Below are 14,495 nucleotides of genomic sequence, written 5' to 3'. Positions count from 1 at the left end.
TTGGCGACTGTCCGACGAAAAACACTTCCGACAGCGATCGGACGAACGTCCGATTGACCTTTGCAGAGTGCGATCAAACGCGCTCCAGCAAAAGCCGTGGCCGCCTCCGTCGGTATCGTGCCTCCGAGGAAGTGATTGCAGACAGCCAAAAAACTGAGCAACACCTCATGATTGCCGAGTAGCAACCGGAGGTGTTCGAAACGCCAACCATCACATCCTCCCCCTGATCCACGAGGACTGTCGCGAAGCACTTGACGAAGCGTGTTAAATGACGCTTGAATCGGAGCGACATCATCAGGAATGTGGGGTAATGTCGGACGTGGAGCGGACGGATGTTTTTGCTCGAGTTTGTGGAAAGTGTCGTCAGAAGGCGGGGCCAGTCCCTTACTAGTGAGAAGATGGCCCGCACGGGAGATTTCGCAGTGACGGACCTTCTTTTCGACTGCTGCACCCAGCGCGGACGGAGTCATTCCATCAGCAGCAACATCGCCTCCAATGTCGCGGTCAGGAGACGACGTCTCGGCGAGGTGTGAAGCGTCAAAAAGAGTGCCCCATTTTTTCTCAAGAAAGAGACGAATCCGCGCCTTCCGATCGAGGTCGAAATCATCCGATCCTTCCGCCTGAGATGGTTGAAGAATTAGACGTGGTAGAAGAAACAGCAGCTTCCACTTGTCGATGTTGGTGGGATCATCGACGATCTCTTCAAAAGTCATGCGGCAACATTGCAAATAAAGCCCCTGAAGGTTTCCAGGAATATTTTCAATCGATGGCGAGATGACACTGCAAAGATCGTCGAAGACCAGTGTCGACAAAAAGGCGTAGCCTTCCAGCCGATCTCTCTGTTGGGTAGATGACATTCCCGGTTCAGAAGTTGGTCGAGGACTTGAGGCGAGCCGAGCAAGAGAAATTCCCTGGATGATCGATGCAGAGGATGACACGTGCGGCTCCACGTGCGAAGTCGAGTGTTGACTGTTAGATTCTGGACGAGCAGAGCGATTGACTGCGAGAGAAGGACGAGCAGGCTCCGGAGGATGCGAAGAATCGACTCGGCTATTCGACACCTCCTCCAAACCCTCCGAACGCGCCGAACTATCCGTCGATCGAAGCGATGACGTAATCGTCGCGTGGCCACTCGCAAGTGAATCGGGACGGTTTTCCCCTGCGGTCGCTCCAATTTCACGTTGCATATTGCATTGCGGATAATGTCGCGTGAGGCTTTTGAAGATTTGACCGCAATCTGGGCACGGAGCGAGACCGTGCGTCGCGAGGTATTCCGCAGGGACGCTCTCCAGCTTGTGACAATGGCGAATATGTTCGTAGACCTTCGAAAGGCGCTCCGAAGTGTATCGACATAGAGAAAAAGGACATTCCTTCGGAGCCTTCGTAGGTGGCATCACAGTGGGCGGACACGACTTGGTACGTCTTAGATGGGGTCCCGGTACGTCTCAGACGGGGTCTCGGTACGTCTCGGATGGGGTCCCGGTAGGTCTCAGATGGGATCCCGGTAGGTCTCAGACGGGGCCTCAGTCCCCCCGTAAATAGCTGGGGACCGTTGTACGGGACACAGAGAAAGGTCTGGTACAAGGCTATCAGCTCGTGATTGTTTAGGTGTCTCCTCGATTTCATTCATTGCCTTATCGCTTGCTCTCTCCATCGCCTGCTCGCTCGTGTCTCTTCGGTTCTCTCGTCATCATTTCATCCGGCGAAGTTCAAGCACGGATTGTTCAAGACGGCGACTCTGTTCGCGCAGCTGTGACCGATCTGCGAAGCGACGTAACGGCCATTGAGGATATGTTAACGGACATTCTCGCGCGGACTTCACCCTCACTCCCTCCCGCGGTTGGGTTCTGCACTACTAGTTAGGTTTCCCCATTGGTCCTAGGACCGATGTGGACTTGGGGTAGGTGCCCGGATACTCCAGTTACCATGGTGACCAAAAGCAAGCTACGTCACCGCGCGGGGACTCGGATATCCGTGCCGCAGAAGACCCCTCGTCCCCCTCCATATTTTTAGGTTAATATGGTTCTTTCGGTAAACCGTCTGGATAAGTGGGGTCGGGCTCGGGGCTGGGGTTCAGCCTTATCCTGGAGATCCAGGGGTTAACGATGCGTTGTGTTTAGTGTTGTCTGAGTCGCGGAAAGGCTCTTTATCGTTATACGAGCGCTTCTCTCGGCGAAGAATGTGAGCAAGCGACCCCTGACGCCTCTTTCTACATACAGGCAGTTTTTGAAGACTACCCTTGTTGCAGCTACAGTAGTTGACACTGGACGTTATCTATCATAGTCGAAGAGGACCTGCGTTCGGGCTCGCCGTTAGTGCCCGGATTCGGGGACAAACTACGGCTGCACATCGATTGTCCAAATCGTCGAATGCAGAAAGCTCAGAGAGTCAGAGCAGCTCGATTTCAATAAACTCTGGCATGTAGCTTGATTCTTGAGTTAGTTAGTTGGTCTTTGTGATATATAAGACCCTATACAGTAGATATCTATATATGGTACTGACATGGGCAGGTCACTCACTAGATCCATTTCATGCTTACACTGAAAAACAATGTCCGGTTTTGGAGATCAAACCCGTCTGGTGTAGGTGACTTCTGTACAAGTCATAGAGTCTAGGCTTTTCTTATCAAATAATAATAATTGGCAATTTAAATTAGAACGAGGAAATACACGTACAGCGACAAAAGAACAGACAAACACTCTTGAGAAATTGACTAAACGAAATCCAACATTAGATTTTTCTCCACCAGTACAAAATCAAAGGAGCGAAATCCCAAGTTGTAGTCTCTCATTCGTTCATCATAGACAGCAACTTCGCCGCAAGTAAACGTAAACATCGTCATGCTTTCACGATCATAGGCGAATCCATCGCAAGACGAAAATGGAAAGAATTCGTCTACAACAGAGAACCGCTCATCGCGGCTGTCGAAAATAACAGCCGCACGATTATCACAGTGAATATATAATCGGTCCCCCATCGTGACGTAGTCAGAAGCTGGATCTAACGATGAAGGACATCGACAAGACTTAAAATTGCTCCAACGATTTTCACACCGATCATATTTGCTGTATCCGAACTGATCATGACAGTTGTAGCAAAAAGCAAAAATTTTATTACCCATCGAAGGTAAAATAAAGTCTACTGAAAGAGCGTTCTCAGGAGAGGAAACTGGCATCCACACTTTCTTTTCTGAATCTAGCACTTCGCAGGTCATCTCGCCAACGCCAAAGCTTATGCTCATACCATAAATGCAATCGTCACAACAAACTATTTCTCTATCTATTCTTTCACAACTCATCTGTTGTACGTCATTCACCGATCGTCGTCGTTCTGCATCATATCGCTGAACTTCGTCAGTCAGAGTGTCGTAGATTGCGTCATCATGAGTAAAACCACCAAGAGCGTAAAGCACGTCGTTTGAAGTGGCGATCTTATGACAATACACACCGAATGCCAGGGAAGGAAATGTATAGTCCATATGTTACAGTTGGGTTCGTATTCTCTAGCTTCATGGCACACAAATTGGAGTTCACTCTCGTCTGTTATCGGCCGAAGCCCGCCAGCCACAAGCAGGACGCCGTCGAGTCCGAATCGTCGTCGACCAGACTCGCTTGAAGAGTGATAGTGCGAGATCAGTTCGAGATCTGAAAGAACGGCACTTGATTCTTCAAAATCAAGTAATGGAAAGCGAACGAATTTCGAAAGCGTTTCGACTTGAGCTCGACGAGTCTCTTCATCGTGTTTAACCCACTTTTGAAAAATCGTTAGAACTTCGTCTTCTGACTTTACCCTCAATTCATCATGAGATAGAATCCTACTCAGATGTTCCGCGGAAACGAGTAGAAAATCCTCGCTCTCTGCCAAGACCGAAATGCTCATTGCGCCAATGCGATCAGCTAGTCGGAGTAAATCCGAATTACCGCATCGATCAGCTACGATTCCGATACTGATGCAACTGGACTCGTCAACGTGGCGTTTGAGCCAGTCATTGCACATTTGAGACAGTCCGTCAAACTGAACGTAGTTGGCCGCTTCGTAGAGGAATAGAAGAGAAGAATTGGGGCATTCTGTTTTTCCTGTGTAGGCGTACTCAATCAACATCTTGGTCACAGCTCCGTCGACGTTGCTGAGAGTGACCACCTCCGCTTGATTACTCTCTTTGAAGCTTCCCCTAAACATGACCCGAAAAGATGGACTGGCGGAAACGAGTATTATTCGGTGAGCTGGAAAGCGTTGTCCGTCCTTGCTGATGATGGTGACGTCGCACAGATAATCCGACTCTCGAAATGAGTCAAACAGTGTCGTTGAGAAATAGCCCTTCGTCTCTAAAGAAATCGCTTCGTTCATGACACCCTTGGTCGTCCAGCTCTGTGAGGAGGTCCCGGATAGAAAAGAAGTCTTCTTTTTCTCTGGGCCATTTTCGGCGCTTCGTGTAACGTTCTGTGCTGTTGTCTTACAGGTAAGTAAGTGTACTAGAGCTAACAAGCCTAGCTATATATAAGCAGATAGTTGATATAAACTAACTCAACTCAACTCATAAACACGTAACACCCTCCTTTGTTTTTAAGACAAAGTGTCGTAGATGTCGAAACGCTTCGGCTTTTTGATCTGTCGTACTCTGGAGCTGTATCTCACCTCTTCGCTCTGCGTTGTCGACTTCGGTGCGCTGTCTTGGTTGTCCTGGTTTTGAACCCTTTGAGCTGGCGTCTTTTGCACAGAAGGTGTCGTTTCTGCGGCCTTCCCTTGGGGGGTTGTTGGCGCACTTGATTGGTTCTAGGAACATCTGCTCGTCAGATTCCTTTCTCAGCTTCGGATCCTCCAATGTCAATCTGAGTTGACGTCGATTCCTCCGGTACTTCGTGTTTCCACACTCAACCGAATATGACCTCTTCTTATTCAGTCTCTTTGTGCAGATTGCAGGCGACCACTCGGTGCATCCCGGTCGCTTCATGCGGATTGTGACTCCAGGTTTGAGATCTGGTAGTTTCTTCGCATGCTGGTCGTAAATTCTCTGTTGTTTCTCTTTCTTGTCGCCAATTCTTTGTTGCACGACTGGCTGTTCTTGGGTCTTCCGATCAAGCATTGACGATTTCACTGGGAGTCGAGTGCGTATCCTTCTTCCAAATGACAGCTGTGCTGGCGATGCTTTCATAGATTCCAGCGGTGTGGCTCCATAGTCCATCAGAGCCAGGTACGTATCGGCCTTTACTAGTTTCGCTTTCTTCATTATGTTTTTGCATATCTTCACTGCGCTCTCCGCTTTTCCATTTGATTGTGGATATCTCGGTGAGGATGTGATGTGGCTGAATTTCCATGTGACTGCAAACGACTTGAACTCTGCGTTCACAAACTGAGTGCCATTGTCTGAAACAACTGTCTCAGGTATTCCATGTCGAGCGAACGCACTCTTGACTCGGAGTATCGTTGTTGCAGCAGACAAATCTTTGAGCGGCTCCACTTCAAGGTAGCTGGAGTAGTAATCGACTATAACAAGGTAGTTAATCTTGTCGAACTCAAAAATGTCCATTCCCACTTTAGTCCATGGGCGCTCTGGCGTGTCACTGGACTGGAGTGGTTCTCTTTCCTGCGCTAGTTTGACTGTGTTGCAGACTCCACAGCCAGAGATATACTCGCGAACAGCGCCTGTAATAGAGGGCCAGAAGAAGCTTTCACGTGCTCTTCTCAGGCAGCTCTCCATGCCTTGATGCGAACTGTGCAGTTGCTGCATCATCTTTGTTCTCAGCGCTTTCGGTATTATAACTCGGCAATCCTTGTCCAGCAGTCCATTCTGCATCGATATGGTGTCTCTGTAGCTGTAGAACGGCTTTACGATGTCGGGTGTGTCGGCTTTGCTTCTGGGCCATCCTTCCTGGACCATCTTTGTAAGCACTTGTAGTTCCGGATCGACGCGTGCTGCGGATCGGATTTCTTTAATCATGCCTGGGTCAACGCTATCTTCCAGATCGATCTGTAGTATCTGTAGGCAGATTTCTGGTTGTTGCTCTTCTTCCGCTGATCCTGGCAGAAATGCTCGGGACAGTGTGTCCGCCAAGTACATTTCCTCTCCTCTTTTGTATTGTATCTTCAGGTCATACCTCGCTAGTTGATATAGCATTCTGCGAAGTCGCTTTGGAGCTGTGGAAATCGGTTTCCGAATAATGGTTGAAAGCGGTTTGTGGTCTGATTCTATCACGATGCCTCTTCTCCCGTAAAGGTATTGGTCGAGTCGGTCGCACGCAAAGACCATTGCTAGTAGCTCTTTTTCGATCTGAGCGTAGTTTCTTTCGGCAGCTGTACGTGCTTTCAAAGCGTAATAGACCGGGCGTCCCACCTAGTCTGGATACCCGACCCTATCGCTCGGGGAGGAGAAGGGTCTGGTGAAATGCGCACGCACTACTTGTGTTTCGGGGCGTGCCCCGCAGCGCTCACTGCGGTACAATCAGAGAGCTTCCTCGAGGTCAGGTGACCTCGTAGCTAATTGAATTAGGATGTCGCGTTCGAGTCTCTGGGCTGTAGACGAAGTTGAGAGTGCTGTCTCGGCGTCAGCTCTCGAAGCAAACCAACAGCTTGGCCATGGACTGCATAAACGATAAGCTGGTAGCGCGCAGGTGATGACGTAAATAATTGGCTCGGGGGATAAGTCGCGAACGCGCGCTACCACTCGCCAGACATCGCCGAAATACGCCATCCTAGGGTTTTCTCCACTCATTTTGTACGCAGCATGTTTTTATTGTCAATAGAACGACCATGGAGTGATTTTCACATTTCTTAGACGCTGTTTCGACGATATTTGACTTCCGCTATTCGATCGACTCTCACTCCTCGGAATTCAGTCGAGCCTATCAGTCTTTCTGCGGTAACTCACTCGTAACAGATGTAAGAAAGTGAGGCAGAAGTGCCTCACTCTTTGCGTCGCTTATTTATTCAGATATGACATCGACTCCTCCTACTCTCAAACGCACACGCGACCGCTGCATTCCCACGGGTACTACACCGATTCAGCCTTCCAAACTGAAATGCTCAAGCGGCAAAGACGTCGAGCCTCGATCTAGGAAGACACTGTTTGCAAGCGGTGGCAGTCATTGGTCGGAGGCGGAAGACATTCATCTCGTTTCCGTCATTTCGCTAATGAGTCCCTCCGTGTGGCTTCCACCTTCATTCCGCAACCCTGTCTGGAAAGCTGTCGCAGAAGAGTACGGCAAGTTTTGTCCGGGAGAAAGTCGTTCAGGTGAAGAGAGCAATTACAACACTACATTACGTTGAATGCTGAAAATTCCTTTTCCGTGAACAGCTGACGCTTGAGGTCGCGAATAATGCGACAATTTGTGGACAAATACTCGTCTCCAGAGTCAGCGCATCAGTATCGTATCCTATGGTAGACCAACTGTCGCCGAGTTTCACCTGGAAGCAGACGGCATTGCTGTCGAACTGGTTGTCTGGCTCCTCAAGGAGCCGTACAGGGACCACCTCATTTGCAATCATCTTGTCCCTGGCCTTTTGAAGGGAACGTTGGTAAGACTCCTGTTTCGTCGTACCAAGGCATTTGAAAAGACATGATGATTCAGTCTGTTCAGCTTGAGGTGACACTGTTCTACTGGAATCATTGGACGAAGACTCAAGAGGATGGCTGAGATCGGTCGGACAGGGTTGAGCAATGCTTGAGGTACGTTGAAGGAGACCTTGGTCAGCAATCGACCATGACCACAGAATGGGAACAGAGTCATCATTGAACATAGGCGAATCAAATCGATAAGGAGTCAAAGACGATAGCTGATAAGAGGTACTAAGAGTATGTACAATGTAATATTTTTTCCTTACTGGTATATCAAACGATTCAATTGGAACAACTAGTTCCGGCCACTGGACACCGACTATTATGGAGGAATTTATCAACCCATCCTTGACTTCGCTGATATCTCCACCTGGGATCATCACTCGGAAACGAAATCTGTGTAGGCGAACGTGCAGAACGAGAGAATTGGGAACGATGTAGTCGATTTCTTCGAATGCTTTATATATTATCGCGCGACGGCCAGAGGAAAGGAATCGACTACTCGTGATACCTAAAACAGCGAATACGAAGTAAGGTAGACGTTCTACAGAGTGAGGCACTTCTGCCTCACTTTCAGTAAACCATGAACATACAAAATATACTAAATGATGGAAAGTAATGGTAAGAAAATCGTATGTGCAGCGCGCCGACAAGTGACAAGTCAGGATCTCGGAGAAGCGATGCGTCAGAAGAACGTAACCACGCAAGGCCTACTTGGTACTAACAGAGAAACTTACCGCCATAGCTGTTCCCAAATTTATCCTTATAAAGATGAAGAAAACGCGATTCTAAGATTTGGGTGTGGCACTAACGCGCGTTCGCGACTTACCCGGCTGTAATTGGCTTGAGACACAAGTAGTGCGTGCGCATTTCACCAGACCCTTCTCCTCCCCGAGCGAGAGGGTCGGGTATCCAGACTTCGTCCTACCTGCATCATGGCAACACCGAGCCCATTTTGTGACGCAACGCACTGAATTGAGATTTCTTTTCCTGGATCAAAATACGCCAGTGTTGCTGCGGTTGCGACGAGTGTCTGGATCTCTGTCCAGGCTTTTCCGTGATCTCTTGTCCACTTCCACTCGGTTCCTTTATTGTCGAATTGGCGTAGTGGTGCACTCACGTCTGAGAGTCGAGGCAAGAACTTTGCCAAATAATTCACCATTTCCAATATGCGACGCAGACCCTGTCTGTCTGTTGGCGCCGGAATTTTTGTGATCGCTTCTACCTTCCTTTGATCTGGTGCGACTCCCTTGTTCGTCAACTTGTGACCAACGAATGTGACCTCGGTTAGTCGAAGTTTCGTCTTCTCCCGGTCGAGTTTTAGTTCCTTCTCCCGAGCTCGTTGTAAGAATTTCGTGAGATTTGCGTCATGGTCCTTTATCGCGTCTTTCTGGGTTTCTCCAAATCCGATGACAAGAAAGTCATCCGCAATAACTTCTACTCCACGTAATCCTTTAATTTCGTGCATTCGACGTTGCCATTCCTCTTGTGCAGAGGCAATACGGAATGGCATGCGCAACCATCGATATCTTCCGTATGGCGTGTTAAACGTCGTCATGAAACTCGATTCCTCATCCAGAAGAACACGCCAGAATCCAGTTTTTGCGTCTGAAACTGAAAAGACTTTTGCGCCGTGCAATCGAGACGAGATGTCGTCGAAGGTTGGCAAGGGATAGTGAGACCTCTTTATAACTTCGTACAAGTGCAGCGGGTCCACGCAGATTCGCCCCTTTTGTGACGGTTTGTCAACAACTGCCATTGAGTTTACCCAATCGGTAGGGTCGGTCACAGGTGTGATGACTTGCATTGATTGCATTCGGTCTAGCTCTTTTTTCACAGCTTCTTGTTTGGCGATGGGGATTTTCCGCGGCGGTATCACTTGCGGGACGGCATCAGCGCTGATTCGGATTTTATATTCGCCCGGAATGGCTCCTAGTCCTCCAAAAACATCCAAGGGCTATAGGACGGCGTCTCGTGCCATCTTTTCTTGTTTGACTGTATTCTTCGATTTCGATGTGGACTTATCCTTTTCTTCAACATCATTGACTGCTAGAATGTCGTTGCTATTCTTAATTTCGATCAAGTCCATATCCTGGCACGCTTCAAGACTGAGCAGTGGTGTCACGTCGTCTGGAACGACTATAAACCTGAGTCGATAGGCTTTATTATTCCTCTTGATGATTAACGATGCTGCTCCTCGTGGCATCTCCTTGGCTTTGTTATGAATCACAAGCACTACTTTTGTAGGTAAAAGTTTTTCGCCTGTTGGATCATTCGTCACGGCAACATAGTCCTTGAACGGAAGTATGTTGCGTGTGGATCCCGTATCGAGTTGAAACGTAATCGAATGTCCCGTCTCCAACGTTGAGAATGTTGCCATAGCGCGCTGTCCCTTTGCGGTTTCGATGGCGTTCAAGCTGACGTAATGCACGCTTTCGCCTTCCTCGCTTTCGTCGTCGTCTTCGTCGTCTGTCGCTACCTGATTCACCGTCGTCGAACGGCAAACTCGAGCATAGTGTCCGATGCTCTTGCAATGTTCGCATTCTCGATCCTTTGCTGGACACGCCTCCTTCTTCTGAGCGTGTTTCAATCCACAGTAATCGCACTTTTCTCCTCCGTATTGAAGCTTTAACTGTCAGCGAGGCGTCGCGGTCGTTCTTTAAGGCTTCGCAGCGACGCTTTACGATGTTTTGGCTGCTTTCGGAGTGGCGGCTTTCGACTTCCCACGTGAGAAACATGGTGCGTTGGCGCGCCGTCGACTTCCTCCGTTATCTGCTTCGATCGATACGCATTGAGTTCCGACGCTCGGAGAATCTGGACGCACATGTCCAGCGTAAGCGGGGTTTGATCGAAGAGTTTCTGGCGAACGCGTTGATTCCGGATGCCGTGCAGAAGTCTGTCCGTGACGGATTCGTCCTGCCTCTCACCGAATTTGCAGGTGCGTGCGAGCTTCCTAACCGCGATTATGTAATCGTTGAGCGACTCGCCGGTTTCTTGATCGCGACGATAGAACTGGTAGCGCTCGAACTCTGCGTCGACTTTTGGTTCGCAGTATTCTCGGAACTTCGCGAGAATCGCATCGACTGTGATGTGAGCTTCCGGGTCGGCGTCATCTTCATCTTCCGCGTCGGCCGGGGGCGTAAACGTAAACGTCTCGTAGAGATCGAGAGCGGAGTCGCCGATGACGTTGAGGAGTGCGGCGACTTGAGTTTCGCGATCTTCCTTCGTTATCTTCGCGGCACGGGCGAAGTTTTTCCAAGCGCGCTCGAATTTCCTCCAGTATTCGCCTTTGTGGGCCGGATCACTGAGGTTCAGCGCCTCGGGTGGACGAGCGGTCGTCATGAGTGCGGTGGCCATAATCTGCCACGCCTGTCACCATGTAACGTTCTGTGCTGTTGTCTTACAGGCAAGTAAGGGTACTGGAGCTAACAAGCCTAGCTATATATAAACAGATAGTTGATATAAACTAACTCAACTCAACTCATAACACGTAACACTTTGGATCACGGAATGAGGCTGTTTAGTCGCTGCTGAACAAAGTGGTTTTGTCCCCTCTTGGCGTTCGATTTTCGAATTCGTAAGGCTACACTGTAACGCTAACCGTAAACCTCTAGACGCTTCCACAATCGATGCAGGCGATGTCCGAAGCCTCTGCTTGCCCCTGCCTATCCCCAGTCGCACGAGCGAAGTCGCACAACGCACCTTCGTTACAATTCGGGCCGTAACGATCGCAAAAGGCGAAGGCAAGAAGAGTCCCGTATCTAGTTTGGAACGCATCAAGTTTGGAACAGGCGTTTATACCCTAAAACAGACCAGGATAAAAACGGTTAGAAGCGAAAATGTAGCACAATAACTCACAAATCTTCCTATAAAATTGCAGCTCTCTCCGTTGAGTGGTATGGGAGTAAGCGCAGTTAGAAGAGAAGGAAGTCATGTGATCGGTCTTTCGAACACACCCATCGGCTTTGGAACAGCCTCTCTAACTCTGTTATCCGTCATCGCACAGAGACGTGCTCTGCACCGTTGGAAAGCTTAAAGCCTCTTCTATTTAGATAAATTTATGCCATTGTCGTAGATTGTATTCTCGCTGAGATATCACCGGTAGAGTACCGACGGGTAGCGTGATCTAGATTGGAACGCAAGTTTTTCTTAGCCAACTGGTTCTACGCCTTCAAACGCCACCAAATCGTGCATGAAGTCTTCCTGTACTGCTATTTCTAGGATTCGACCGTTATTTAGCTATAAACTCCTGAAAGGGCCTTTTTCTATGAAATGGGCCGTTGAAGAGCATGTCAACCCGGAAGCACAAATTCTAACTAAGACAGTAATTTGCTTGTTTTCTTCAAAAAATGCAAAATCATGTTTTTCTGCTTTGGCTAGGTAGGAATATTGGAGGTTTTACGTACGGGGCATAGAGGTCTCACCAACATTTAAAATGTGACCAGGCTTGCTGTGAGTTCATTAGAGTTCATCAATAAAGACACATAACAGGTCTTACAGGTTCTCTAAAGCATTTATCTTTGTAGCAGCTAGTCTTGGTTTTCACGGAGTTCTAGCAGTTTCTAGTATGTTACATCATAGACTCTCAAACTACCAAGTCTTGATGTTTTTGATCATATAACGTTATTTAGAGTGAAACTTTTTGAAGAAAATAAGTTCACAAACAAGCCTAGTCAAATTTTAAATTTTTGCGAGAAAACTTCAAAAATGATACTAAACCAAGAAAAAGAGATGTGATTTATAGGGAGTAAAAACGCCAATTACCGTTATAGCTCAATTTGTGCTACCGGATTGCTTTCTCACATCAACTGATCTTCAATGGCAAATTCCTTTTAGGAGTTTATAGCTACATAACGGTCGAATCCTAGAAATAGCAGTACAGGAAGACTTCATGCACGATTTGGTGGCGTTTGAAGGCGTAGAACCAGTTGGCTAAGAAAAACTTGCGTTCCAATCTAGATCACGCTACCCGTCGGTACTCTACCGGTGATATCTCAGCGAGAATACAATCTACGACAATGGCGTAAATTTATCTAAATAGAAGAGGCTTTAAGCTTTCCAACGGTGCAGAGCACGTCTCTGTGCGATGACGGATAACAGAGTTAGAGAGGCTGTTCCAAAGCCGATGGGTGTGTTCGAAAGACCGATCACATGACTTCCTCCTCTTCTAACTGCGCTTACTCCCATACCACTCAACGGAGAGAGCTGCAATTTTATAAGAAGATTTGTGAGTTATTGTGCTACATTTTCGCTTTTAACCGTTTTTTATCCTAGTCTGTTTTAGGGTATAAACGCCTGTTCCAAACTTGATGCGTTCCAAACTAGATACGGGACTCTAGACGGAACGAAGCGCGAGCTTCTTCAAGAATCCCAAAGCAGCGCGTTCTATATCTATAGACTAGAAACCCGTCGCGGCACGCTCGATCTTGATCATTACTTTTTATTCTCTTTAGGCAAATGACAGGAGATGGCACAGTGCCAACACAGACAAATACGGTCACAGCGACATATTCAAGATCTGCTTACAGTTGCAGTCAGACTCGATCATTCTCACGTCAATTTCTGCTTAGAGGTGCTGTAATTCTCGATCATTCTCACGTCACCACTTAGCCTCCCTTTCGAGTCTCACTTCGATGATGTAGCGCTCACCCGCGTGTTCACGATAAAGATCTAAGAAAATTCCCTTGGCTGGTTCCAAACGCTAGCAAATTGTCCGGTGGCAATCAATTGCACGTCAGAAATGGTTTGTCCTATTCCAAACGCTCCACGCTGACCGCCGACTTTTATTTTCACTGTATGCAGCGGCGAGTACCTCGTCTTCTGCGTATTCTTGAAAACGGCGCACCTTGGACGAAATACTTGTTCGCTGCGTCCCTCACACGCCCACTTAACGTCCAGAGAATTCTTGTTTGATTCGTCAATAAGTAAATAACCTACTGCCGAGAGGCCGTCGGACACGGTGACGTAGAGATCCATGTCTGCGGCTACTGAAACGGGACTGCGATGAGTGATAGTTGCTGTAACAATATATTGAGCAGAGTCATTGAGCACATTTAACTTTGCTAGGGTTACTCTTGTCAATCGATTGTGGGCCGTTTCGCCTACGGTAATAGAAAATGACGCGCCAACGGAAGGAGTTTCGTAGAAGCGAACTCTTTCGCTATATCTCTGGTCGTTGGGAGTTATCAGCAAATACAATTTGTCGCTGCTGTTGCAGTTGACAGAATTTTCCTTTGGTGCTGGCTCTCCTTCCCTTCCCGGTATACCTTCTGGTCCACGCTCTCTCGGGGGACTGGGAGGGCCGGAAGTCTGTCTTGTCCGTCTCGTCCGTCTCTCCCATCCTTGCCTGTCTGCGCGGCACTGCGGCATGGGTCGTTTTGTTTTTCATCGCCAGATACTACCATTGCTTGAGAGAGAAGCGGCAATACAGCTGCAGTTGCCAAAACGATGGTGTGGACAAGGAGACGTACGCTTCATTGAGTCCGGCTGTCAGAGTGCTGATTGGTTTCGCGTCAACGTTGGCTTATATGTACTCTGATTAGTAACGATGACATGAAGCTTTTTAATTTTTATAGAGCGAAATTTGAATCGAAAATTCCGGGAGACGCGATCACCCCCTCCCAGTACTTTGAACTGCTACTTCCTGTTTTTTCGCCATCCTCTTCTTCCGTTGTTTTGGCGTTGGGCACGGTAATATGCCGCGTCAATATCCGAGTAAAACAGTTGCCCCGGACATTACCTGCAGTGTCGCGTAGTAGAATCATTGATTAACACATTGGCCCGGATTCCGTTTTTCCTAGTAGATCAAACCGAACGTGAAACATATACCGTCACAAAGCGGACGTCCTGACTTCTGAGACTAATACCGGTAAGTGCTGTATTTGGAAAAAGGCGGAGCCAACAGATGCAGGCCAATAAGCAGCAGAACACATTGTTTGGGTAC

At 48.2% G+C, this 14,495-nt stretch overlaps 1 protein-coding gene and 1 long non-coding RNA gene across 2 annotated transcripts; one reads left to right on the top strand and one right to left on the bottom strand.

Annotated features, from left to right (window-relative positions):
* Positions 1-3,357: 3,357 nt before the first annotated feature.
* On the bottom strand, positions 3,358-4,347 carry LOC136193057 (kelch-like protein 20). The gene has a single exon (XM_065981846.1). It carries the CDS (start codon positions 4,345-4,347, stop codon positions 3,358-3,360), a length of 990 nt encoding a protein of 329 aa, XP_065837918.1.
* Positions 4,348-11,709: 7,362 nt separating this feature from the next.
* LOC136192718 (uncharacterized) lies at positions 11,710-12,183 on the top strand. The gene is made up of 3 exons (XR_010671217.1): positions 11,710-11,876; positions 11,933-12,004; positions 12,053-12,183. It is a non-coding gene; the product is annotated as an uncharacterized lncRNA (long non-coding RNA).
* The last annotated feature ends 2,312 nt before the right edge of the window (positions 12,184-14,495 follow it).

This window comes from Oscarella lobularis, chromosome 11, assembly GCF_947507565.1.
Source record: "Oscarella lobularis chromosome 11, ooOscLobu1.1, whole genome shotgun sequence".
In the NCBI taxonomy this organism is placed as follows: domain Eukaryota; kingdom Metazoa; phylum Porifera; class Homoscleromorpha; order Homosclerophorida; family Oscarellidae; genus Oscarella; species Oscarella lobularis.
The sequence above is the reverse complement of the archived record's forward strand: the minus strand, read 5'-3'. Positions and strand labels throughout refer to the sequence as shown.